Source organism: Asterias rubens, chromosome 12 (assembly GCF_902459465.1).
Source record: "Asterias rubens chromosome 12, eAstRub1.3, whole genome shotgun sequence".
NCBI lineage: Eukaryota > Metazoa > Echinodermata > Asteroidea > Forcipulatida > Asteriidae > Asterias > Asterias rubens.
In genome coordinates this window covers 9245442-9273241 of record NC_047073.1, presented here as the reverse complement: position 1 = coordinate 9273241, position 27800 = coordinate 9245442, and the positions used below count along the sequence as shown (strand labels likewise).

The window sequence follows — 27800 nt, the reverse complement described above, 5'->3', positions numbered from 1 at the left end:
CTATCATTCCATAAAAAACACATAAAGAACATAAAGGATTTTTTTTTTTTTTAAATCAACGTATTGTTGATTTTGTTATCATAAATATAGCTTTAATAGTATTTAATCATCTATGCACATTTGGTCTTAAACAGGGCCAAACTTTATTATTTTGAATATTTTAAAATTAAAACGGCACCTTGTTTACACTAAAAGCACTTCCTTGCAAGCAATCTTGTTTTTGTAATTGTTAAAAAGTGTGTACTGATACTAATTGTTAATTAAACAGAAACACAGGTATACATTTTTAGGATTCCTTTTTTCCCACCAGATTTTACACTTAAAAATGATCGGATGTATTTATTATTTGAAACAATACGGGGATGTTTTCGGGATTGAGTAGGAAAAACCCACACTGAAAACTGAAATGGATGTGCAAAATAAAATCCTAAACACTGGTTTACAAAGTTACCTCTCATTGAGTTTCGTGTTAACCCTCTTGTCACTGCACCGCCCGAGTTTCTGAAAACCAATTTTTCAAGATTCTTGCAGTAAACAACTGGAATCGTAGTTCAATTTTTAAAAGATAGCTTAATATTTACGCACAATTTTTTACCCTTTCGGTAATGCTTGTATAAAAGTACAAGCTCCCATTGGGAACAATAATCGGCTCTCGAATATTTTTTTGTAAGGATAAAATGGACACAATAGCTTTTCAAGGCTTTTATCTGGCTCAATGCTCATACTAATTAAATGCGAAGGCGTTAGTTTTCGACAATATCGTAAGTGTACACATACCAAAATTACATTAAAATGGTGAACAAGTGCATTATAAACCAAGTTAAAATACCATTTCCATTAAAAACAATCTGCGCAAATATTAATATTTTCTTCCTAAGCAGCTCTATGAAATTGGGCCCAGGTGCGAGAGTCGTGCCTCTGGGTTCTGTCTCGCGCTCACAAGCACCTCAACCATTTTCTCACACATTAGGGCCTAACCATTTCTCATGCATTAGGGCCAGAACGTTGAAACCAAAAAATAACGGGTAACAATTGACAATTTTTATCTTTGTTCTATCTAGCCCTTGTATTTATTTTAATCCCAGTCAAGTGAACAGTACAACAATACAAATTGAAATATTACAACATGTGAGGAGAAAATGGTCAGAACAATGCTGGCTTCAAGTTTACAAATAAAAGCAACCCATACACAGTGGTCAAAATTACAATATTTCTCTGATAAATAATTATGATTTAAACACCAATAATTCTCACAGGAAAGCTCCAGGAATTAGCCTTCCCAAACAATTAATATTTGGAAACATTAAGTACAGGTTATAGAAAATAAAAAATGTGCTCTCTCTTGCCAAAAGCTGAAAGAGAAAAAGAGAGCGAATCTCATTGAAAAAAATATCATGCTATGATTGCAAAGTTTAAGTTAGATCAGACCTTTGAAGGCTGAGGGGCACTTGGGTTTCCTGCAATTCTCCCACATAACGTTTAGGCACAAGAAAACATTTTTGTTAACCTTACCCTAAACTGAAAGCTCTGTTTTGAAGCCCTCCCCCCCAGCCCCTTCACCATCTCGACTTCACAATGTTGTTCATCTGTGTAAAATTAATAGCACTGCCAAAGTTGAATTTTGAAAACCAGGAAGATTTTACTTTTACTTTTTAAAAAGACTCAATCGGAAGTGAGCGAAACGACGAAGTTAAAACAAAAATTAATTTAACACATTGTACACACGGACCTTGTGTAAATTTATATGCTTTATAACATGGCATGATCTCAAAAGTAAAAACCGACGGAAAACTTGCTTGAAAGCATGCCATATTTGCAGCATGAATAATTGCAGTTGTTTTTATAGTACCAGCATATTAATTGTATAATAATTGTAATAAGCAGCATTTTTATTTTATTTAATCAGTCGGGGGAACAATTGTCTAAATAAGAGATCAGTATGGTGAGATGATGATATAGTTAAGTTATGTTTGATTTAAAAACCCTGTGGAACCTAAACCCTGTGAACATGATCATCTTTACTGGTAATAGTGCCAGGTTTTCTATTCATAAAAATCCAGCAATTGCTTGCATATTCCATCATGCTTTTGCAGCAAATGTGGACAACTAAAGTGGACAACCCATTTTCCCAAACTATGGTATAAAAACAGACTTAATTTTCAGATAAGGTTTCTTTCAAAATGTTCATTTTGTACAATCAGAAACTCTAATTTTTTTCATTTCCTCATACACCAGTGGTCTGAGAGGGTACAACAGGTATTTCAAAATTTCTACTTGCAGAACAATGCAACTTTCACTCACTAGTAAAGATTTGCTAGTAGAGATTTTTCTGATTTCTAGAAAAGAAATACCCATTTTGAAACGGGACTTTGTTTGAACATTTAGTTTGTTTCTGTTCTCCCAGAGTTAGAGAAAAATGTGTTGTCTACTTTTGGCTCTCCATATTAAGTGAAGCATTGTTTATCAGCTGCTTGTCCTAATGCAGCTTTTAATTTAACCATAATAATTAGTAGAAAGACGCGTGTGAGCTAGTTCTGTGGTTTTGTAAGGTGAAACAGAAAGGATATACCAGATGGCAACATTGAAATCTGACGTGCCCTGCATGAGCCACAATATTTATTTAACAAAGTACTTAGTAACCACTCATTTCCTAAAGATAAAACAAACGTACATGTACAGCACTAAAACAAGATTCAAGAATATCTCTTGTGTAGTGCATGAGGCTAGTTAGGGAATAACTGACCCTTGCATGGTCCCCCGTGCATATATATTATGAACAACATTAAAAGTACAGAGACCTCACAAAGTATGTCAGTCCAATAGTTTTGAAACTTGGTATACGCAGTCAGGATGAGAGAAGTAATGTTGCTGGCACTGGACACTATTGGTAATTACGGTACTCACAATAATTGTGCAGTAGCTGGGTGAGAGAGTTCATGCGCAGCCACAGGCCTGCTGTGATCATTATGACAAAGCCCCTTTAAGATGATGCTGTTTTAGTGACTGGTATCCTGCTCCTTTCTGCTTAAGTGGCTCTAGGAAATTGGGCCCAGTTTACTTAATATATCTCTACACATTTTGGAAAAAGAAAATACTGAAAGGCGACTCCAATCATTTGAACTCTGCCACGAGCTCCTTAAGTGTGGTTTCATTTGCCCCAGAGAAGACCTTCAGCCGCTGTTTAAGAAAAAATAAAGAAGGAAATATTGTTTTAAAAAAATATCTTCTATAGTTTGTGCATTAGGAAAAAGCTCAACAAATGAAACAAAACGAACACTTAAAGTATCCTTTATGGCAAGCCTTCTCGGCATTGGCAAAAAAGTTAGCATGTTGGTCAAGCCGCCTCAAGTCAAAGAAAATAATGCCCTCACTAAATCCTTTACTGCATCAAAATGTCATACAACTGCTACTGTAAAAGGTATGTTCAAATATTTGCTAAGCATAAATAAATATGCTTAGCCATTATCAAATCAGTAACCATTTAAAATACCATTTCTAAAGCCATCCTGATCATGGTACTCGAGCTTGGGTTTGCTCTTTTACCAAGGGGTACATGAATGTACATGTAGGTTGCCACATTACTGAACAAACTACACAATATATAGGGTGCATTCGTTCAGCTTCCGTGGGTCTCCTCCTCAGTGCTCACTCGGGTGAGCCCCTGACAAGAGCTAAACGAATGACCACTCACCGCTCTCGTAGTGACGTCGTTTACCTGGGGCCAGCCCCAAAGTGACCCACTCCACAAGCAGGGCACTGGGGGCTGACCTGGGTGAGCCCCTGGCATGACGTCAAAAGTTATTCGAACGCACCGGGGCAGACCGGGGATGACCCAGGGAAGCTAATCGAACGCACCCAAAATATGAAGCACAGTCTTCAAACTTACCGATCCATTTTTGTAGAAGTGGAAAGTTGGCATGCAACTCACTTCGCATAAAGCAGCGACATCCTAGAGGGCAAAGGAAAGAATCAAATTAAAACCAATGAAATTTTCTTTCTATTACAAACATGGAGTGAGGCAAAACTTAATCTATCAGCCAATAATTGTTGTGAGGGAACAGCAACAAACAAACAAACAAAGGTTGGAAATGGAAAGAAGCTGGAACTTAATCTGGTTGGTATGTCAAAAGTTCATAGTCTGTTATTATCACACATTGCATGTAACAATGTACGTGTAAGTTCTGTCTTTTAAAATATTTGTTAGCATAAAAACTTTCTCGGTAACGAGCAATGGAGAGCTCATGGTAGTATAAAACATTGCATGTAAACAATGTACGTGTAAGTTCTGTCTTTTAAAATATTTGTTAGCATAAAAACTTTCTTGGTAACGAGCAATGGAGAGCTCATGGTAGTATAAAACATTGTGAGAAACGACTCCCTCTGAAGTAACAGGGTTTTTGAGCAAGAGGTAATTCGTCACTCAAATATTGAAATACTTCTTTTATACTATACTTTTATTAGGCATCTGAAAGCACACAAATTTGTGCAACAAGGGTGTTTTTTCTTTCATTATTCTCTTGCAACTTTGATGACCAAGTGAATCAAAATATTTGCAGATTTGTTATTGTACGCATGATATAATGGGATACATCAAGTGAGAATACTCGTCTTTGACAATTACCAAAGGTGTCCAGTGCCTTTTAATGTTTGATTTCTGAAGCTATTTTGTGTTGACAACAGTGTCAGTCAAAGACCATAAGAGGTTACTTACTTCCAACTCATCAACGTCCACCTTGATAAAGCAAGCATCAAGCGTCTCGGTCGCAATTTTCTGTGGAGGGTGGGGGGGGGGGGGTATAAAAACAGGGAGAAATGATGATACATATAGTAATAATATAATAATACTGAGTTCTTAGTGCTTTATTACACCCGGTTGGCATACTCAAAGCACAAAGTATATTTTCCTGCAAGATATGCGAAGCTGTGTTTTCAAATATAAGACCTACGACAGACCTACTCCTTCACATGGCACCATGTATTGGTTTTCAAGGTGATGTGGCGCAATATGCAGCCAATCAAACAAGGAACACTGGGATGAACCCCTTCTCTTTTCGTTAAAGTGCACTGGGTTCTTTTACGTGCATTACACAACTCACAGGACCAAAGGCTTTACGTCCCGTCCAAACACGAAGCAATGGTTGAGTGTTTTGCTTAAGGACACAAGTGTCACGACTGGGACTCGAACCCACACTCTGCTGATCAGAAACACCAGAGTTTGAAATCGGTGCTCTTAACCGCTCAGCCACGTCACTTCCAAATTAAAAGGCCTAGGCTGATCTCATTTCCAATTATATTATTAAGTATACAATTCAATACTTACCTCAAATGCTGGACCTATTGACCTACAAGGTCCACACCACGGAGCATGGAAATCCACAACCAAGAGCATGTTTCCACATCCCGATTTATATTCCTCAAATTGTGCCTGCAATTAATAATAATAATGATAAAAAATAATAAGAGTCAATATTCATATAGCGCTTTATACACGTCTCAAAGCGCTGAAACATACAGTATTTATGTAAGGTATGGGACTTATATTGAATTGTGAGTTCTACTCCTGTTACATAGCACTATGCAATGGTTTACAAGGTGCTGTGGCGCAATATGCTGCCAATCCAGCCAGGAACACCGGGGCAAACCCCTTTCTTTTTTATAAGTGCACTGAGTTCTTTTACGTGCGTTACATAACACACAGGACCACTGGTTTAACGCCCCGTCTGAAGGATGAAGCAATGGTTAAGTGTCTTGCTTAAGGACACAAGTGTCACAGCAGGGGATTCAAACCCACACTCTGCTAATCAAAAACACCAGCGTTTGAATTCAGAAATAGTTACTCATATAAAATGCTGGGAGAGAGTATAATCTACAATTAATGTAGCTGAGAGGCAAATGTTTGGAAAAAAGTCGGCAGATAGGGCCAAGTTTGAACAACGACCAAGGGTTTACTAAGATTGTTCGGTGGCATACATGTACGTAGGGCATGCATACAGAAGTTCCAGTGTGAACGACTTTAGTCATGTCATTTCAACTCGAACGGCGGCTCAACCTACGTAATCATGTCCTAACAACTGGTACACTCTAGACTGTTCTATGAAAGCCGCCTTTGACAACCTGACCATCGATGCGATCATGCTAGGAACACGTATGTCATGCTTGATAAACTGTTGTATCTTCTCTCTTTTTTTCTTCTTTTTTTGTGAATGTGGTATAATTCTTTTTTTTTGTACATTTTATGGAATGGGTGCAATATAAATCACATAATCATTATTATTATTGTTATAAGAGATTGCATCGGGATAAAGAATATTAATTGAATGGGTAAAAACCAAAATTAATATTATTATTGTTATTATTTAAAAAAATATATATATATTTTTTCTAAATAATGAGAATTGGTTGCATTTAAACAAATAAATCTGCAAATAAAGTGAAAATTTACGGAAATATTCCACAGAAATCTGGGGGAAAAAAATAAATAAATAAAAAGAAAAGGTATTATCAGGCATGACAGGTATAAGAATAAGGAAGTGATACTGCACAAAAGGCCAATCAATAGAATTGTGGCTGATTAAACATCAAGGACAACGACTGTACATAATCTTTCTCTACATTACATATTTTCCAGTTTCCTGTTTCACCTAGCAACGGCTGGAACCTTTTTTTATTAGTGGCGCGTGAGTCCGTGGCCTTTAAGCCTCAACTGCCTTCGGTAAGGGGTTTCGGCTCACTCAGTGCGTCCCTCTATTAAAGGGAAGGTGTACGTTTGGCTATCACTCTCAATATTCATTCAAAAACTGTTGGTTAAATCCTACAGTCAGCTTGCATTTGGATAACTACAGGGCATTTTGTGAAACATTTCATTTGGAAGTAATTTGGTTATAAATGTCAACAAATAAAAAATTTGATGCCCCCCAAAAAACTGAATCTAACAAGTCTTATACCGCAGTAACGTTTGTTCATCCTGTGTTCGGACATATTCGCTGTTTTTTGGGGGTGGTATTTCGCAAACAAGACCACCTTTTGAAATCAAACTTCCAAATGTTAGTTACATACATCTACAGTACATAATAGGATTAAACAGTCAAGCGGTTTGAATAAATAGGTACACACTGCCTTTAAAGACAGTGGACACTATTGGTAATTGTCAAAGACCAGTCTTCTCACTTGGTTTATCTCAACATATATGCATGAAATAACAAACCTGTGAAAATTTGAGCTCAATTGGTTGTCGAAGTTGCGAGATAATAATGAAAGAAAAAACACCTTTGTCACACGACGTTGTATGTGTTTAGATGGTTGATTTCGAGACCTCAAGTTCTAAACTTGAGGTATTGAAATCAAAATCGTGGAAAATTACATCTTTCTTGAAAACTACGTCACTTCAGAGGGAGCCGTTTCTCACAATGTTTTATACCATCAACCTCTCCCCATTACTCGTTACCAAGTGAGGTTTTATGCTGATAATTATTTTGAGTAATTACCAATAGTGTCCACTGCCTTTAAGCCTCAGCTGCCTATAAGAGATATCTCTCACTACGTCCTTTATAAACATCACTTTAATCAATTTATGTACAGGCGCTCGTAAAGCCAGCACCTGACAACCCACGCATGCGGCATTAATATAGGCATTTGTGTGTAACATGCTATGAATGGACTTCAAGGTCACTCCTCATAATTTGATTTGAGGCAGTGATTTCTGGGGAGAGAGCACAAAACATTCTGCTCCTCCTTGCAGTTGCACTCATACAGGAACAAATCATAGTTTTGAATGATCAAGGCCTACACTCACTTAGTTAGGGGCCATTCAGAATAGTCCATGTTTAAAAAAGGGGGTGGGGGGGAATTGTGGGCGAGGTAAAATAAATCTTTAAAAAAATGATAATTTGTTGCAAATTGTTGGCGAGTCAAAAGAAATCGATCCAGTAACTGAAAAATGAAAATTCTGATTTCAAAAAAAAACAAGAACAAATATCCAAGCTGACCAAGATCATTAGTTTCATCTCGATTAAACTGCAGCTCAGGGAATCGAGATATTGGGTCATCACTGCAGAATTCAATAACCTATCTTTCTGAAAGTTTGGACATGTACACTCCCAGCGCCTTGAGTACCTTGTTTGATATGGTGCCCTATAAGACTTCGCTATTATATTGTTTTTAGAGCCGAGGTTAATGAAAATACAATCCAAGTTTGACTTGAGATGTCGAGGGTTAAGTAAAACCGCAGCATAACATGAAGGAAAACAAATTAATCCCAAAGGCCAAAAGTAAAAATTAAAAGAGCCTAATTAGGCAGACATAGGGCCTAGTCCTTGACAATATAAACTACAAGTAGAACAAATAAAACACTTTTGAAATTATTGATGATCAAAGATTCACTTAAATGCAAATCATTTTTTAATTTAAATTACAAAGGGGATATCATGTGTAAATGTTAATTATAATTTAAAAAAATTAAAAATGCATTTAGTAGCCCAGTTTGCAATATCAATATTGTATCAATGCGCCTTACCCTCACATTACCTACAACCAATACGATAGTGCCCTGGGCCCAGTTTCATAGAGCTGCTAAGCACAACAATTTTCTAAGCACGATATTTCTTCCTTAATAAAAACAGGATTACCAACCAAATTTCCACGTGATTTTCAGGATAAGCAAACAACAGATGAATACCAGTAACAAGCAATTATATGCAACAAATAAACATTTGGTTGGCAATCCTGTTTTTATCAATCAAGGAAGACATTTCATGCTCAGCAAGCTGTTGTGCTTAGCAGCTCTGTGAAATTGGGCCCTGGTCAGTGCTCGTTAGCTCGGACCAATAACATTCCTGTCAATCTTGTTCAGCTCCCTGGCGAGTATACAGCCTGGGCTTGGCGTAGCGCTCTGATTTTAAACAAATGATGATGATCAAGCTACTCAATGCAATAATACCAGCAGGGAGCGATTCTGTCCAGCAATGTCACATTGCAAAATATTTAGATTGAACCATGTTTTGTGTACAGTGAATTTGGTAAAATTTAGTAGCAAATTTATGATATCCCATATACAAAGTAATTATCATTCACGGATATTTATGAAATTGTATTTTTTAAAGGCAGTGGAAACTATTGGTAATTACTCAAAATAATTATTATAACAATAAAACCTTCCCTGGCACCTGGTGACGAGTAATGGGGAGAGGTTGATGGTATAAAACATTGTGAGAAACGGCTCCCTCTGAAGTGACATAGTTTTTGAGAAATAAGTAATTTTCCAAGAATTTGATTTCGAGCCCTCATATTTAGAACTTGAGGTCTCGAAATCAACCATATAAACGCACACAACTTCGTGTGACAAGGGTGTTTTTTTCTTTCATTATTATCACGCAACTTCGATGACCGATTGAGCTCAAATTTTCACAGGTTAGTTATTTTATGCATATGTTGAGATACACCAACTCTGAAGGCTAGTCTTTGACAATTACCAATAGTGTCCACTGCCTTTAAAGCTAATGATTTGATTTGTGTTGATGGTCTTTAGAAAATTTACAAACGTTTTAAGAATTGAACAATCAATATCAGCACTGTTCTGTGATTATATCCCTCCATCATCACAATGGTCACTGGGCCAGTAAGACCCAAAAGTCCAATGCGAACAGGGATTTAGTTGCGATAATGTATACCGGGCCAGTAAGTTACCACTGTAGACCCAAAAGCCCAATAGACCAATGCAAACAGGGATTTAGTCTCGAAATCAACCATGTAAAAAACACACAACTTCATGTGACATGGGTTTTTTTTCTTTTATTATTAATATACCCGCAGCCAAAACATAGGATTCAAACTGCCTCTCTACCGGGCAACCTCGGTAGTCTAGTTGGTAAGACACTGCTCTAGAGTTGCAAGGGTTGTGGGTTCGAATCCTAACACGCATCAGTGTATGGGTAAAAACCAAAATTAAAATAATATTTTTCATCTCTTTTTATATTATAAATATTATTAATTTAATAGATATTATTATACCAATTGAGCTAAAAAAACATGAAAAATCAAAGCGTCAAAAAACTAAGGATATAAATGTTCACATCACATTCACAGGTTTGTTATTTTACTTTATTCTAATATTTATGCATTAAGCAGATAAGGGGGTGTTGAGATACACCAAGTGAGAAGACTGGTCTTTGACAATTACCAATAGTGTCCAGTGTCTTATCTCAACATGACTCGACATTTCGGAATATGCAATCTAACAGTGAGAACGCCCATTGTTGTTTGTATTGCATCACTGCGTCTATTGTCGTTAATTTGCTGGGCATCACTGCACGCCGCAGCCCTTCAAACAATCACTTCGTGACTACTTTTTCACTTACCGTGCTCTCGATTACGTGGGCTTTCCCCGTTGTTATTTTCTTAGCACTCATACTGGATTGGATATTTGATAATTGATAGATTCGTAGAATTTGTGGAAGCCTTGTGTTCTTGCTCTATACTGTCTGCTAGAAGGACACTGGCATTAACCACTGCTTTTGTACTTTCTTGTTTGATGGATACCGGATCTGACGGATGGATGCTTTGCTTCTACACACACTCAAATGCATGCGCAACACAAAATGCTTAATCATCGTTGTCTGACCCCCTAAATTCGTCATATTTTGTCTCTTTATTGTAAACAAATTTTTATTAGGGCCGAGTACAGTGTATGTGTTAGGGGGTTGATGTTATTAATAATATTATTTTGTATATCATCGCATATGATTCTTTTTAATGGGGGTATTGTAAGTGATTTTTGTAACAAAACTTAACTAAACAAGTATTTTTTAAAGCTATTTATCTAATATTATGGCACACATGTCCACAGTGTATTAATAAGGGAACCAATGTGTGGTGAAGAGGTTTTCACTAGTGTGGTGGTTTAATCCCAACGAGGCCGGCCTGGTTCTTGTCGAGGTAAATTATAAAGAACCAGGCGCGCCTCGGCGGGTTTAAACCACAAGTTGAAAACCGATTCAACACACTTTGATTCCCATTCATAAATACCTTTTCGGTCAAAAACATCACTCAAAAAGTAAAATAAATGCAAACATTATAATTGTTAAATGATTTCTTTCAACAAAACACCCACCCCTCCAGCTATGAAATGGTAAAGTGCTCCGCCGCCCTCGGGTAAACAACTCCTTATAAGGGAATGCTGTGCGCGTCGCGCGTATCGCGTGATGTGGCACAACTGTTTCAGCTGTTGCTCTCGACCAATAGGAATGAAGAAACTATCTTATAAGAACAGGTGCAAGGTCGCGTGTCACGCCCATGTTTCAACACTTTTTACCGGTCATAAACAAAGGTTTACACACACCATAGAGTTATATATAAAAACTAGAGCTCGCCACCAATAGGAATAGCGAAACTGTCAGAGGTATTTATCCCGAATTTGTTTCCTCCGGTATTGTTCTTTCAAAGAGAAGAGTTGGCACTGTTGAAAGTTAGCAAGATGAGGTAAAACATTTTAGAAACGTGGCAAACAGGGCACGGGAATAGTTTTTTCCTATCATTCATGGTATGGGATCTTCCTCAGTAGCGTGAAATGGTTGAGAGATGATTAATTTCTAGTAGTCTGGGAGTCTTTAGTAACCAAGCCTCCCCCTCTGCTGCCTGTGCGCGCGTTCAAACCTTTTCGCGCCATCATTTTACAATCATTTTAACAACTTATTTTACGCTCAGATTTAAATTCACATAATATAAACCACGTTGGAATTTAAATAACAAAGTTCCAATGTGTTCCAGTCAGTCTTATTATAAAATGCTACAACCCATTTCAACCTAAACGATGACAGAACCAAGAAGGACTTGAACAAGTCCTTTTCCATCCAACACTGTTGGCAACAGCGCCACCAACAGTCTCAAACATGCACAATACAAGGGCAATCAAGAAGTCGAAAAGTGAACATTTTTATTTGATGAGCGTTCTTCTTAATATGTAAGTTATTTCACCTTTTTTCAAGGAGTATGTTGTTTTCATTTTACCACCACCATATCCGTGCTTAATTACTCCATTAAGGACTTTAGGTTAATTGTACTATATGTTTGTTTTATTTAAACAAAAATCGTTGTAAATTTGGCTTCGGTCGGTTTGGTTGGTTGTGTTGGGCGCAATCTTTAAAGATGGCTCTTTTTTCCGAATTCGCGCAAGCTGCCCCGTTTTCATGGTGCAAACGTTTGGTTTAAAAATTTGCGCAGGGGTAGCTCGGACGCAAACTTTGAAAACCGCGCAAACTTTGAAAAAATTATTAACTGGCTTGCGCAAATTAATATCAAAAGGGATAATTTTCCGTATGGCGCCACCACTTTTTCCCCCTTTTTTACAAAAAGGGATATCTCATTGAGGTAAAGGATAACTTTCCGTATGGTGCCACCACTTTTTCACAATTTTTTACAAAAAGGGATATCTTATTGAGGTAAACTAGATACTGAATATTTCATATCGTATGAAAAAGTGGTGGCGCCATACGGAAACTTTTCCGAGGTAAATTAGATACTATATTATTTCATATCGAATGAAAAAGTGGTGGCGCCATACGGAAACTTTTCCGTTATACCTCTGTACAAATTGTGAAGTTTGGTCGAGAACCAATCACGTGCAGTGCAACAAATACGCACGCATGTATCATGGCTAAAGATGCGCGCTACGCGTAATGCACAGCGCGCCGGGTAACATCAAACGTGTTGACACCAGTGTACATCACCTTGATCGTTTTTCCAGCGCTGTACGAAACACACGCGGGTTCGAGGGAACATGCCACCATTTGTTGATTAAAGTTTACTAAAAGGAATGTCTCACTTGTTTTTCATTACAAATAAAAAAAGTGGTGGCAGGATATGGAAACTTTTCCCAAATAAAATACAAATAAAATTAGGCAAATATAATTATACAAATTACAACAATGCTTGGATATGATGAGTAAAATGTTATCATGCCTGGGGTCGATTTCACAGAGAGTTAGGACTAGTCCTAACTTAGGACATTAAATAAAAATGTATGGCTATTCCTAAGTTAGGACAAGTAACTCATCCTAACTCAAGACTAGACTTAACTCTTTGTGAAATCCTGGTTGTTTCTGACAGTTGAACGCAAAAAAAGGGAGTATGAGTAGACGAGACAGCGGAGCCTCTTCGATCGCGAGTCGGAGAAGCAGACGCTCCAACCCTGGAGGAGGCGAGGGAGAAACACAGAGGAACAAAGATGCCCAATTCTATGAAGAATGTCGAGCAGCTTACGTAGCTGTGCTTGGCGACACCCATGAGGCTATGACATCAAAAGCACAGCTTTCATTGAGTTAGTATCCCTTGTAAAAATATACAACATCAGTACATTGTTCTAAACGTCAAGACCAAACCGGCTCTTCTCAAATCCAACACTCACACAAAAGAAATTTACACATGGTTGTACCAGCAAGTTTTTATATTTATTTATAGTGTCTTCTTTTCAGGCCTCGAATTACCCTCAGGCCATGAAGGCCCGAAGGCCATTTCCTCTGTTGCCCTTGTTCTTGGCCTTGGTGCCATTCAAAGTTTCCCAATTGACTTTAAGATTCCCAGTGGAAATGAGTGCCCTTTGCAAAAAGAAAATGGCCTTTCCCTTTGAACTTGTTCAACTTGTTCAAAGATGAAATTCCAGGCCTGCAACATGCCTTGATTTTTATGTTTAAGAGGACAAGGCCATTTTCATTGCGTAAAGGGCACTTTATCTGACGAGTCTATTATGGGAGAAGCAAAAAAAAGCAAAAATGTAATCCTTTGAGAAAATTAATATAATTGTTTGAAAAGAGATGAGATCAAATACAGAATTGTGGCTCACTGTGTTAAGTTTCTGTCCAACTTTTCTTGTGTGCAAAATATTGTGTGAGAAAACACATCAAGTTTGAGTATTTTGTTAATTTTGTTCTCCTCAGGTTTACAACAATCTGGAAGGAATCCTTCACAAAAGGCCTTAGATAAATACTGGACAACAAAAACAAGTAAGTTGCGAAGGTGATCAGAGCAAACTGATTGACTTGTTGTAATGCAAGCATCTCTCTTAATAACCACTACAACTCAAAGAGTGATGTTTAATGTTTACTGGTGTTACAACAAACCTTACCAGATTGTTTTCCCACCACAGCGTACCCCCATAAAGGGCTTGGGCACTGGACAGTGGACAAATTTGGTTATTTTCAAAGACCAGTATTCTCACTTGGTGTATCCCAACATATATGCATAAAACAACGAACCTGTGAAAATGTGGGCTCATTTGGTCACCGAAGTTGCAAGAAAATAATGGGGTGGGGGGGGGGAGAAAGACTCTTGTAAATTGTAACACAACTTTGTGTGCTTTAAGAAGCCTGAGAAAGGCTTCAGGCTTGAAGTCTCAGGTTCAAGTGAGAATTAAGTGAGAATTTACCTCTTTCTCAAAAACTTCATTAGAGGCAGTCACTTCTCACAATGTTTTATACAATCTACAGCTCTCAGCACAATAATCTGCCGGTCGTTAGTTCAAGTCTCACTCTAGTAAATGTTTCTTTGTTCAACCCCAAATTGATTATTCCCTTTCACTAGTGTTCCATAGTAATCTTTATGATTCTAAAGATTCTAAATTAATATCTACAGAGAAGCTAACGTATGATGAGTTCTGCGACGTGATGCGTCAAGAGAAGCCACCGTCAACGAGCGAGCTTCTCAAGGCATTCAAGAAAATGGACATCAACAATGACGGCTACATCACGCATAATGAACTATCTCGAGTCCTCACACAAGTAAGGGGTCACATGTCTTTCTTTCAGAAAGTTTTGTTCAGTTCCATTACAGTCATGCAGTGTTTTTGTCAGTTTGTGTCGTGGGCATGGCACTTGTGTCCCTTTTCCCCCCTTTTTCTGATTTTCTTTTTTTCAGGGGTAACCCTACAGCCACTTCATGGTGTGGGCTGCATTTCAAGGTGTGGGCTGCACTTTAGTGATTTGGGCTTTAGACCCAAGTCAACTCCAATCGGGGGCACATTGTCACCGTGACTCCCAGGGCTGCAACAGGGTTACCCCCTTCACAGTCCATAAGGATAAAGGCATGGGTATCATCCATTAGGAGCCTGGCTGGTAGAGCAGAATGCACTACCTTCCCAACATTTTACAAAGCAATTATTGTCAATTGCCTTGCTCAAGGGCACAAGTGTGTCTTGAGCGGGATTCAAACCCAAGCTCTGCTGCTGACAACACCAAAGCTTGGGTCCGGTGACGACAACCCAAGTCACTTAAACATAATTGCTTCATCGTTGGGATGGGATGTGTGTTGTTTATGCACACAAACAGAACCCGGTACACTAATTATTAAGAGAAGGAGCTTGCCCCTGTGTTTTAAATGTAATATGGATCTCTAAGGTGCACATTCAGAAATACATTACAGCAATGGTGTACTAATGATAAACAAAATTTTAAAAATAAAAACATTCTAAGAAACTAGACACAGTATGCTTGTGTGTAAACAGCAGTGTCTTCAGTTCAGTTTGGAAAGTTTTCAGAAGAGCAATCTTGGGTATGGAACTGGGAAGTTCTTTTTTTCTCCAGTGAACAGAACCACTCTGTGAGACCCAATCACCGTAGCATACATGTACCGTCCTGGACCTGGGAACACTTAAGGACTGACTGGTGAGGAGCGAGAACGAAGCGAGTATTTGCCCTGCTTTATCTTGAGCAAGTCATGGCATGTTTCGGGAATGGTTGTCTTTATCGAGATTTGGAGAAAAGATTTCATAGTTGTACTTATTTTTATTTGGGTGTTTCCATTCACAGAGGGGGGAGAAGATGAGTCGGAAGGAGGTGGATGCAATGATAGCGGAAGCTGATGACGATGGAGATAAACGTCTCAACTACAATGAGGTAGGCAGAAGTTACACTTTCTAATACACCATAATGGTTTTAATGAGATTGGTTTATAATTTGAGGTTGATCAAAGAAAATTCAAGCCAGGGGATCACCTTTTTTATTTCAAACATTAAGTTGTAACCACAATGGAAACTGACTTGGTAAATTTGAAATAATTTGGGGTTGAACAAATTATTTTTTAATATTATGAATTTGTTCCGGTGTACAAGTGCTTCCATTTTGTACTTGTGTTTGATTGTCACGACAACCCCAAAAGTTACCTTTTCAAGAGCACTTGGGATCCCTACAATACTAATATGGGGGTGTCGTGGCCGAGTGGATAAGAGCACGGAACTCAAGCTCTGATGCTTCTGTTCAGCAGAGTGTGGGTTTGAATCCAGGTCGTGACACTTGTGTACCTGAGCAAGACACTTAACTATAATTGCTTCTCTCCACCAAGGGGTAAATGGGTACCTGTGAGGGCAGAGATTGTTCTTGTGATTGGTTTAGCCATGTAGCGCATATAATTGTCGCACAGGCTGTGTACTCCCCAGGGAGCTGAGATGGTTTAAGGAATGATTTAAGGCCCAGTGACCAGGGGTAATAATGTCGGAAGCGCTTTGAGACACCCCGTGAAAAAGCGCTATATAAAAACCGTGTATTATTATTATTATTAATAAATTTATTTTTATTTTTCATTGTCACCGCAAAGTAGGAAATTATTCCCAGTTAACAGTTGACTATTTTTGGGTGGACTCTCTTCTACAGTTCTGTAGAATGTTGATGAATACGGCTAGCAAATGTCGACAGACGGCCATGGAGAATATCGACAAGAAAATGAAAAGTGAAAGGAAAGCGAAGGAGAAAGCCTCGCCTGCGCCTAGAATAGGTACTTCTTGTTTATACTACATAATAAAAGCATTTATAAAGCACCAAATAAAAGTAAAGAGATGTTCGAAGTGCAGAAAAGCAGACAAATGAAACAAAACAATACATTGTTGTCTTTGTGCTCTAATTGTAATTTCATACTCGTAATATAATCAAAAAGTCTTTAACTGAAAAATGCAAATAAGTTTGAACAAAAAGAATAAATCCTCAAGTAATTGTTTCTTCGGGAAACTGATTTTGTCTTTTTGCCAACAATTACTTTGGAGACCACTGTTGATCAATAAAATGCATTTACCAGGAGCTCCAAATACTACAAAAGTAGTTTTATAAAGCCAAGGATTCTCAGACGGGGATCTGAATCCTAGCCTTGGCGAAAAGACGTGGAAGGAAGTTAGATGTGGTAGGAAATCTCTTGAGACCTATTTTGGAGGAAAACTCCCACAATCAGTCAGGGACTGAAACCCAATCCACATAGTGGCAAAAAATTGCGTCTCTGCATGAAAACAGAAAAGTGAGATGCCACTCTATAAAACATGTTTTTACTATTAGAAGTAATAGAACTTGCATCTTCTTTACACCAAGTGAGAGCTATTATTGTACACAAATTGAGAGCTATTATTGTACACTAATTGAGAGCTATTATTGAACACTAATTGAGAGCTATTATTGTACACTAATTGAGAGCTATTATTGTACACCACTTATACTTAACATGAAAACTGGGTCGGTTAGTCTTGGCAGCACTTACTCCATCACTTATGGGTGATCGGGTTGGCGTAGCGGTATCTTTCATCTCCTTCCACCTCTAGGACTCCGGTTCACATCACTCTTGGGGCACGATGTGGGTTGGGTTTCAGTCCCGACCTGACTGCATAGGTTTCCTGGGAATAAACTCTGGAGTAGGGTTTTCATCCCGAATGTGAAAACAAATAAAACTTACTTCCTCAGTGTCTTCTCTCCATTGGGTTCTTGGCCAGTACAGTGTAAAAGGCACTGGACACTATTGGTAATTACTCCAACAAATTGTTGCCATTGTTGATAGTATAAAACATTGTCAGAAACGTCTCCCTTTTTGAAGTACTGTAGTTTCTGAGAAAGAGCTTATTTCTCACTTAAATAATAAAAGACTTCAGAACTAAAGCCTTTTTTTTAGGAATCTGAAAGCACACAAACTGTGCAACAAGGGTGTTTTCGTTCATTATTCTTTTGCAACTTTGATGACCAATTGAGTCTATTTTTTCCACAGATTTGTTATTTTATACATATGTTGGGATACACCAAGTGAGAATAGTGGTCTTTGACAATTACCAAACGTGTCCAGTGCCTTTAACATGAAAACTGGGTCTGTTATTCTTCACAACAGTTACTCCATCACTTTATCCTCTTTCATTATTATATTCAGGCAGGGAAACGAGCCCCTTACCGCATCCACGCAAAAGGGCCTCCATCAACAAGACTCTCCCGCCCGTGTCAAAGGTCGCGCCCAAGGTGACGGAGCCTCGGAACCTCAAGTCTTGGCACCATTCCCACAGGAAGGGTTGCTGTCTCTTTGAGGAGCACGGCAAAGTTGTCTCTCATCAGTACGTACTGGATGTATCCACGTCTAGCGCCCTCTGGTTATCGGTCAAACCGCTTAACCTTCACCCAGAAATAGGTAAGGACAATATTTGATGTTTTGATATTCATTTGAATCTTTTCTACAACCCTTAGCCTAATGGACCTTTATCATGGTGCTGCCATCTTGAATTTGTCCCATTAACATTTATGTCACCAAACCATAGAGTAATATATAAGAACTAGAGGGCGCAATGGTGGTGCTTCTTATATATAACTCTATGAACCAAAACAAGGCTGAAAGAACGAAATAGTCTGGTTCCTATTTGCAAAATGATTATTAGCATTCCTTATTGTTATTCGATACTAGGAACATGACCAAGATGGAGACAGCATGATAATGGTCTGTCTGACGGCCTCATACTCTCTTTATTTTGGTTTACATAGATTAATTGTTTTCCCTCCTTCCTCTGTGCTTATAATTTTGCTTATCGATGTAATATTTTGTAAACGTTATATCTTGATAAGAGTAGTATCAAATAAATGTTGACTTGAACTGAATTAAAAACACAAGACCACCGAACTTGTCCTGCCTAACGTCCGTCGATATATCGAAAATACTCAAAAACTCGATATTTTTTTGACATCGAAATCGCCGATGTCGCTTTTATAATCATATCGTAATATCGGATTTTCGATATATATCGAAAATTTTGATGTCTTGAAAATTTCGATGTTCCTAAATGATATCGAAAATACCAAAAGAGTGTCCGATTATTTAAAAGAAATCTGTGTTTGAGTATTAGAAAAGCCGTCGTCGTTATGTAGTTTCATCATTTTGAGTTGCCCTATTAAATAAAATACGTTTTACAACCAAGTATGTCTGCATGTTCTTTGTGTTTTCGCCATCAGCCGCCGGCCCGCCGCAGAAGTTCACGACCCCGCGGCGAGCGCACGGTAAAACCTCAAAAGAAACCGCCGCTGCTGCCCCAGCCTATCGGCTGTTTAAGATGCAACTTCCCATTGTGCATGTGATCAAAATCAATGCGTCTTCATCACAGCATTATTGACTTTGCAAAAATACCCCGCAAAAACTTCCCCGAATCAACAAGACAAAACTAAACAAGGAAGAAAACAATCTTACGTTATACAGTAAAATAATCTTTCTATCAATCCAAGGTATCGTAATGGCGTCATTTTGGTCAAATAAAGCCTACACGTTGTGTTGTTTTCGGTAAACAAGCTAACATTTCCGAGGAACTATATGCTTCGCAGACCACGCTGTCGGCGGCTATTGCGTGCGTACCAGCGAAGACTATGCTGTTGTACGGTTTAAGCATGCACACCAGCGTGTATGGTTATTGCAATTCGGGGGGAAAACCCGTTTGCCCAAGCATGCGCAGACACATGCAGTCTTTGGTCAAGGCGGTATCGCGTGATGCACTGCGTTATTTCGACAATAGAGGGCGTTCTAGCATTCAATGTTTCTTGCCTTTGTTATAGAATGCAAAGTAAAAAGACTACGAGCCTTTATTGGAGACTATGTGACTGCATGCTGCGTGCGTTGTATATTGTGATCGCTGAGTGGTAGGTCTGTGTTTTGCGGTACTTTCTAGTGATTTTTTTTCGATGATTATCTCAGAAAAGTTTCCGTATGGCGCCACCACTTTTTCATTCGAAATAAAATAATATAGTGTCTAATTTACCTGATTGATATATCCCTTTTGTAAAAATGAGTGAAAAAGTGGTGGCGTCATACGGAAAGTTATCCATTATCTCAACCATTTTCAACCGTAAAGGTAGTCCGCGCGCCCATCGTACAACTTGATTGACACTTCTACGTCAATGCATCGGCAGCAGACACCTTAATGTCGGCGAGTCACGCAACTCACAAAGGCTCTGTGTCATTTTGAGACGGCCAATCGCGAATCGAGAATTGTGGTGAGCATTCACCAATTGGCCAAGCCAGCGGTAGCGGCGATCATACTTTGTTGTAAAACCAGAAATAATCGGGGCGGGACTACGCAATCTGAAATAGTTTGGACTACAAACAAGTTCGGGGGATCAGACAAAAACAGGTTGAAATGTAACCCTATTAAACTGTCAGTCTATGGTATATATACTTCTACCTCCATGAGTATACCAAGTGCTGTTTTTAGGCTTCCATCTTGCGCGCGGGAAATACTCGATATATCGAGTATAATCGATATTAAATTTTCGACATATCGGTTATGGGAAAAAACCGACATCGACGGACGTTAGTCCTGCCATGAGTTTGCTGGCTGGACACTAAAACCACTGGTCTTAGGAACGTGATCCAGTGTACAAATCAAGCTGTAAATGGTTAATTTTTAGTGTAATTTGTATATAACATAATATTTTTAGACACGCAAAACCAAAACGAATTTCACTGTACTAATATTTGTTTTTTTACAAGTGACAATAAAACAATATTCTATTCTATTCTTAAGCTCTGAATATGATTGTACTGATACACCAAGTGAGAATACTGTTTTTTGACAATATTACCAAAAGGGTCCAGTGCCTTTAAATGTGATTTTACATGCTTTGACCTCTTATCATTTTATGACCATGTAATGTTACCTTAAAAAGAACCCTTATTTTCTTTTTGCAGCCTCCAGTAAACCCCATCCTGATATCAGAGTGTTTCTCCTACGACAAAACGATAATGGAACCCTAGGAGAACTGGTCGCCCATACTAACATGAAAATCCAACAGGTATGCAAACATGTCTAGCCCATGTTAGCTCGGGTTATTTTTCTGGGTATACATCCTCACTCTGGCAAAATGCAACACCATGATGGTAACTCAACACTCAAACTATTGGACCCTGATTATGGTGGTATGCTTGATCCTCTGTAAAGCACGATTAATTTCTTGTATTTTTAATATTTCCATTTTTATGGGTTTAGGCCCTATATATAATATATCTAGTTCTGTGGTTTCTAATGTTTTAAATTTGTATCTACTTTTGTTTACATTGTTGAATCTTTTTTATGTCGGTTATTTTTTGGTTTAATAGTATTTAGCCTAATTTTAATTGGTCTTGTTCTTTGCCTTTTAGTTTTTATTGTTAGGCGCATTGAGTCATCTGTGATTCATAATGCGCCTTACAATTGCTGTTTATTATTATTATTATTTTTATTATTTACTAGTGCAGTCCTCATTCAGTGCAGGACTGGGTCCAATGGGATCAATCAAAATATGCAGTAGGATTTTAGTGGGTTTGGGTTGTTAAGCATTACTAGAAGGAGCTACTGTGTTTATATCTTAGTAAATGGATTACAAGAATCCTCATCAATGACACAACCTTTAGCTTTTTAATATTTTTAGTGCGTTCCAGTCCTGCTATTATTATGAAAGAATTTCATCACGATATGAGGGATCGTCTTTGGAAATAAGTTCACTTTAAATGTTTGCATATTTAACCATCAAATTATTCTCTGAATTTATTTCACAATCATGAGTGCAGCATTGGTGATAAATTACATACTACTGGGGCTCCTGGACAAGTGACTTACATGTACAAAAACATCCTACTTGAAATCTCTGTGAGCGATCCAAGGACATCTAGAACCGATAAAATTCAAAATTATAAGTTTATCATGCAATTTAAAAGATGATGTGGTGTACACACCTACATGTGTGATTTCACTCTGCCTTTGATAAACTTTTCACTCTTCCCTCTATAAACAGAAACACTGTCTTCATCAAGAGTTGAAGGCGGGTACCTATCGGCTTTTACCGATGACCACGGGCTGTCGCTTAAAGCCCAGACAGAGACAATCCAAGACCAAGACCCAGCTTATCAAGAAATCTGCTGATGACTGTGTGCTAACCAAACCATTCAGGTGAGACAATCTATCGTTTGAAGGGTTTTGATACCTTTTGTAGATCAAGTTGTTGCCATGACGTGAATCCCTACTCACTGTGAATGAAGATGTATAATATGATTTACATTTAGAAGTTTTATTAGTCGTCAAGTTTTTTGAGAACAAAAAATAAAAATCATAGAGCAATGTTTCAGGAGAGTCGCCTTTAACACGCTTTCTATCATCATTATCTTCAAACTGTGTGAAATTAATGTGAATCTGTGGACATTGTGTTTTGTGTCGTACAAAAAAGTACACAAATCCTTACCTCACTTAAATCCTTACCTCACTTAAATACAATTTGTTTGATCATACTGAAACCGTTTTCCGTCGAAATGGGCTTCAAGGTCCACTTTTTTTTCAAAAAAGGATAAGGTTCCACCCAGATAAAAGGCTGAAAGCACACAAATTTGTTCAACAGGGGTGTTTTTCTTTTATTAGTCGCATGCAACTTCAAAGACCAACTGAGTTCAAGTTTTCATAAATTTGTAATTTCATACATACAGTATGTTGGGAATGGGATATGCCAAGTGAAAAAAAAAATGGTCTTTGACATGTTACCAAAGGTGTGGTCCAGTGCCCTTACACAAGAATTGATAATAAATAAGTGATTGGCTGACATTTTTATCGTATCCCACTTCTGCACCCTCTAAGGAATGCCTTGACGGACATCTTTGAGTTGGTTGATTTGGATGGGAATGGTACCCTGAGTAGGGAAGAATTTAACATCTTTCAGCTGCGGACCAGTGGAGAGGCGGTGGATGACGATGCTTGGGAAGTAGTCGAAGGTTAGTACTTGAACTCTGACCTTTATATCCATAGCAACCAAGTTTGTATCATTTTATTGAGTACTGTATATCACCTTGCCAACAAAATTTATCATAACAGTTAATTTTTATACAGTGCTTTATATATTGGTGTCCTGAAGCAGTCATTATTTTATGAGTGAGTGATAGACAGTTATTTTGAATTCTTAGAACCAATTATGTAAAGGTTTACAGAGTGATGTAGGCAAACTTCAGCAAACCATGCAAGAAACACAAGGGTGATTTTCTTTTCTTAGATGTACTGCAGTACATATGCTGCATTGTCATTTATGGTCAATGTAGCTGGCTGCCAAACACGCCCTGGAACGCCTGCGATTTGAACACATTGTAAGCCGTGTCCTTCCCTACTCAGCTTTTCAACTGCCATTTTACTTCCTTATCATCTCATTGTTTTTTTCATTTATATTTTAACCTTTCTTGTTTGCACTTGAATGTGTATTTTTATTTGTATTTGTAATTTTGTTATTGCTGTTTGTATGTTAAAGGCAGTGGACACTATTGGTAATGACTCAAAATAATTATTAGCATAAAACCTTACTTGGTAACGAGTAATGGGGAGAGGTTGATAGTATAAAACATTGTGAGAAACGGCTCCCTCTGAAGTGACGTAGTTTTCGAGAAAGAAGTATTTTTCCATGAGTTTGATTTTGAGACCTCAAGTTTAGAATTTGAGGTCTCGAAATCAAGCATCCGTGAAAGCATACAACTTCGTGTGACAAGGATGTTTTTTTCATTTTTATCTCGCAACTACTATGACCAATTGAGCTCAAATTTTCACAGGTTTGTTATTTTATGCATATGTTGAGATACACCAAGTGAGAAGACTGGTCTTTGACAATTACCAATAGTGTCTACTGCCTTTAATATTTTTTATGTATCAATATATTTGTTCTCTTTAGGGCCAGCAAGAGAGGAGAGCCTCTGGACAGGAACTTTGTTCCTTTTAGGCAATCCTTTGGGCTCCAGCTGTTTCTTTTTCCTTCCTCTGTTTTGTAATTGCTCATTGCTGTATTTTTTTTATGTTTTTACCCATTATTGTACTTTTTATCTACCCAAGAAATTATATAAATATTAAATTCAATTATATGCACCACTCCCAGCCATTGATATGTCCTCATATATATACCTAAATGTTATATGGCAAGTTAAGCAATTTGGTTTGGTACTGAAGTTGTTAATATCCGATAAATAATTGCAGAGAATTTTGAGCTGAAGAAGGGTGAATTGACCCGGAAGGGATTCATGGATCTGAATCAGATGGAGGCCAATGACCTCGATGGTGACACTGATGACCTTTGGGTCACTCTACAATCAATGGGCTTCTCAGACGACTTGGCGTTAGACGAGGTAACGTTAGTCTTTTCCCAAGTCTTGATAACTCAAAAATTTATTGTGAGTTTGTGTGATTTTACAATGGAAGACTTTTTGGATGTAGGTGGCAGCAGACTTACCAGTTAAATCCATTGTCTCGTGAATGCTCTAACTACGTAAGCAATGGAAATTTACCTTGGCCCAATTTCATGGCTCTGCTTACCGTAAGCACAGAATCGGCGCTTACGGAAGCAGGGAATTCTGTGCTTACGGCAAGGGTATTTCACGGGTTAGCGGCAAATTTTGGCTTCTGCGCGTGCGCACTAAACGATACTAGGCATTCTATGCTTACAAGGCTAGCGCAGAAATTCGGTGCTTGCACGTAAGCGGGGAGTCGTGATAGTAAGCGCGGAATTCGGAGGTAAGCAGAGCCATGAAATTGGGCCCTGGTAAAGTCTGCTGCCAGTGAATGGTTAAATAGATTTTAATTGTTAATAAGTAAAAAGTATTTTTAGTCTTCTGCTGATTAGTTATGTTTTTTGATGTTTCTCATTTTAGATTGCATGTTTAATATTTCAGTAATTCATTTAATCTAGTAACATGTATTACTAACAAAGTGAAAGTTTTTAAGGATTTTCACTCCTATTGTTATGATTCAGTTTCAGATTTTATTTTAATTTGACCATACATTTGTGCCTGTTTAGTTTTTGACTAGTGCCATGTGCCATGTTCAGCGCCCTAGATCGTGTCAACATGGTAAAGCGCTATACAAGTGTTGGTATTGCGCCATTATGTCAATCTTTCATAATTTTGATTTATTCATTTTTCTCCCGAAACCCCCACCTTCAGTCACTCCCGTTTATCGTCGACGCCTACACAGACAAGTGCAAGAGTCATATCAGGGCCCTGCCACTCCAGGGCGGGGGTGCGGCCCTCGAGCGGGCCGTCTGTGAAGCGGTCAGAACAAGTGGCGAGGAGAGAATCAAAATCAAGGAGGCGGTGGATGCTGTGATGCACACATCGGTCAGCGACTCTATCTTCACAATCACAGTTGAGAATAAGGTACAAACTCTCTCAGATTTAGAGTACTCTCATTATTGTTCTTAGAGGCAAAATGCAAAGCCTGATACGTCACGCATCAACAGAGATGCCCCCTGGGTATTGCCTTGTTGGCCTTCAAAATCTTCCAGTTGAAAAGATTCCCTAAATGAGGTGCCCTTTGCTATTAAGGAAAAACTGCCAGACCAAACTAAGGTTGAAGTATGAGGCCCAGAAATCTTATTCATTTGTTACAATCTGAAAGTTCTCTTACTTTCAGCCTTCGGCCTCGTTGGATATGGGATGCAAAAGGGCTATATTTTTCCGTATTCCACTCAAGCTTGTGTGATAACTCATAGTGTATGCACCGTGCATCACTCCCAGCCATTGATATGTCCTCATTGACCTTAGTTTTGGTGCTGTTTTGGGCATGTGGTGTTTTATGCAAGAGGTATATTAGTGTTGAAGTACAGAGTCTATAAACCTCTGTAATATACCATCTTATTTCTTCAGGGAGTGCAGCTCTAGACCAAGAAGATATTTTAAGGGCTTTTCATGGAATATGCAGAGATATGATAGAAAACTGATTTTCATGATTTTCATTAAATGTTCATGGGAAAAGCAGCAACTTAGAATTGATTTCTTCATTTTCAAAACAATGATGTAATATTTTGATTAACGACGGGTGTAATCAACAAATATATTTTTATTTTCCAGGCGTCCACAAAGTTTTCACTCAAGCTGGACTGTGGGAAGAGCAGTAATTGCATCAGTAGCAGACCTGACCTGAACCACACCATAGTGGTGCCCCCAAAGACAGTTGTGGTAAGTTTGGCAGAGGAGATTGCTGATTCATTATAATGCGTTTTTAAAGGCACTGTACACACTTGGTTATTGTCAAAGACCAGTGTTTTCACTTGGTTTATTCCATCATTAGCATAAAATAACAAGCCTGTCAAAATTTGGGCTCGATTGGTCATCGAAGTTGCGAGAAAATGATGAAAGAAAAAACACCCTTGCCGGACGAATTTGTGTGCTTTCAGATAGGAATAAAAGACTTCTAGCTAGAAGTCTTTTATTATTTTAGTGAGAAATTACCTCTTTCTCAAAAACTACAGTACTTTAGAGGGAGTCGTTTCCCACAATGTTTTGTACTATCAACAGCTCTCCAATGCTCGTTACCAAGTCAGTTTTTAAGTTAATATTTGTTTTGAGTAATTACCAAATGTGTACCTTCCCTATAAACATTGTGTCACAGATAAGGAAGTATGTATCTGAAGAGGCATTATCTTCATGTGATTTGCTGCCATGTTCTTTCTCGGTTAGATTATTGTAATGGGTTGCTTACTGAAGTTCCACAGATGCATATTAAGAGACTTCAAAGTTTGCAGAACTGGGCTGCTCGTGTTATCTTTAGGTTAGATCGCCGTCATGATGCCATGCCTCTTTTAAGATCGCTTCATTGGTTACCAAAACCAAGTCGTACGGTTCCCACTCTTTCCAATATGCAGCAGTTCAGTTATGGAACAGTCTTCCAGAGGCTGTCAAACAGGCTGAGACATCAGAACAATTCAAAACCCGGTTAAAAACATATCTGTTTACTTCATACAATAATTGTTGATTTCCTTTTACAGCGCATAGGGACCTCACGGTGATATGCGCTATATAAGAATGGTTTTATCATTATATTATTATTATTAATTAAAGGATTGTATTTAAGATTCTTGTATTTCTATTTCTTTCATGATCAGGTACCAGACTATTTTAATGCGTACAAATTGCTCCATCATTGGATGTGTTTAAGAAGATCCTCAAAACATACCTCTTTCCTAGTTGATGTATTATTGCTGTTTTGTTTGTATAATGTTGAATGATGTGTTGATAAATTTCTCTTTACTGTTGTAAACGCTGTGTTATACAAGTAGCAAACCTACATGCATACAATTAATACTAAATATTGACAGATAAGAGAGCAAGTAGACCATTAACCGCAATTTTTGTATGTTCTGACCTTTGCAGATTGGTCATCATATAATGCCGGAGAAAGACTCGGAAGAGTGGACTATTAAGTGCACAGACACTGTTATTACATAGTGAGGTTTCGTCTACTCTGTAGGGGATGGGTGTTGTTGATGGGTTGGCAGGGATGGTTTTTAACATGGGAGAGATGTAAGTTATTTGAAGAACAATCACTTCTTTGAAGTCGGTACAAGCCGTTTTGTTATTTTGTTTTTGTTTTTTTCTCAAGAAGAATCAAATACTTATCCAATGTAATTGCTGAGCGAGGATTATTGGGAGCTGGATACGGTCAATGTGTATTTCATGGCAAGTTGGCTGGTAACCTGAATCTGCTAAGCTTAACAAATAGGGTAGGGTGGGGGGCTGTCATCATGATCATAGCGGATCTATGGTTGAACATGGAACTC

At 38.1% G+C, this 27800-nt stretch overlaps 2 protein-coding genes across 2 annotated transcripts; one reads left to right on the top strand and one right to left on the bottom strand.

Annotated features, from left to right (window-relative positions):
- Positions 1–865: 865 nt before the first annotated feature.
- LOC117297914 (thioredoxin-like) lies at positions 866–10588 on the bottom strand. The gene is made up of 5 exons (XM_033781097.1): positions 10353–10588; positions 5321–5425; positions 4712–4771; positions 3887–3949; positions 866–3177 (listed from the first exon to the last, which is right to left on the bottom strand). Exons 1-5 carry the CDS (start codon positions 10401–10403, stop codon positions 3112–3114), a joined length of 345 nt encoding a protein of 114 aa, XP_033636988.1. The 5' UTR covers positions 10404–10588; the 3' UTR covers positions 866–3111.
- A 1281-nt stretch (positions 10589–11869) lies between these two features.
- On the top strand, positions 11870–27726 carry LOC117298058 (EF-hand calcium-binding domain-containing protein 7-like). Its single transcript, XM_033781287.1, has 14 exons — positions 11870–11953; positions 13099–13309; positions 13926–13991; positions 14620–14765; positions 15792–15878; positions 16632–16752; positions 18154–18405; positions 20941–21044; positions 22023–22177; positions 22853–22986; positions 24224–24372; positions 25186–25398; positions 26092–26199; positions 27394–27726. Exons 2-14 carry the CDS (start codon positions 13120–13122, stop codon positions 27466–27468), a joined length of 1800 nt encoding a protein of 599 aa, XP_033637178.1. The 5' UTR covers positions 11870–11953; positions 13099–13119; the 3' UTR covers positions 27469–27726.
- The last annotated feature ends 74 nt before the right edge of the window (positions 27727–27800 follow it).

What these genes read in the sequence shown, in the direction of transcription:
- LOC117297914 (XM_033781097.1), bottom strand. Translation starts at nt 10,403, where the DNA reads ATGAGTGCTAAGAAAATAACAACGGGGAAAGCCCACGTAATCGAGAGC. An exon ending in TGGACGTTGATGAGTTGGAA is followed by an intron (nt 3,950 to 4,711) that starts GTAAGTAACCTC and finishes TTTGCCCTCTAG; the next exon opens with GATGTCGCTGCTTTATGCGA. An exon ending in ACTTCTACAAAAATGGATCG is followed by an intron (nt 3,178 to 3,886) that starts GTAAGTTTGAAG and finishes TTTCTTAAACAG; the next exon opens with CGGCTGAAGGTCTTCTCTGG.
- LOC117298058 (XM_033781287.1), top strand. Translation starts at nt 13,120, where the DNA reads ATGAGTAGACGAGACAGCGGAGCCTCTTCGATCGCGAGTCGGAGAAGC. An exon ending in TATCTCGAGTCCTCACACAA is followed by an intron (nt 14,766 to 15,791) that starts GTAAGGGGTCAC and finishes TTCCATTCACAG; the next exon opens with AGGGGGGAGAAGATGAGTCG. An exon ending in CTCGCCTGCGCCTAGAATAG is followed by an intron (nt 16,753 to 18,153) that starts GTACTTCTTGTT and finishes TATTATATTCAG; the next exon opens with GCAGGGAAACGAGCCCCTTA.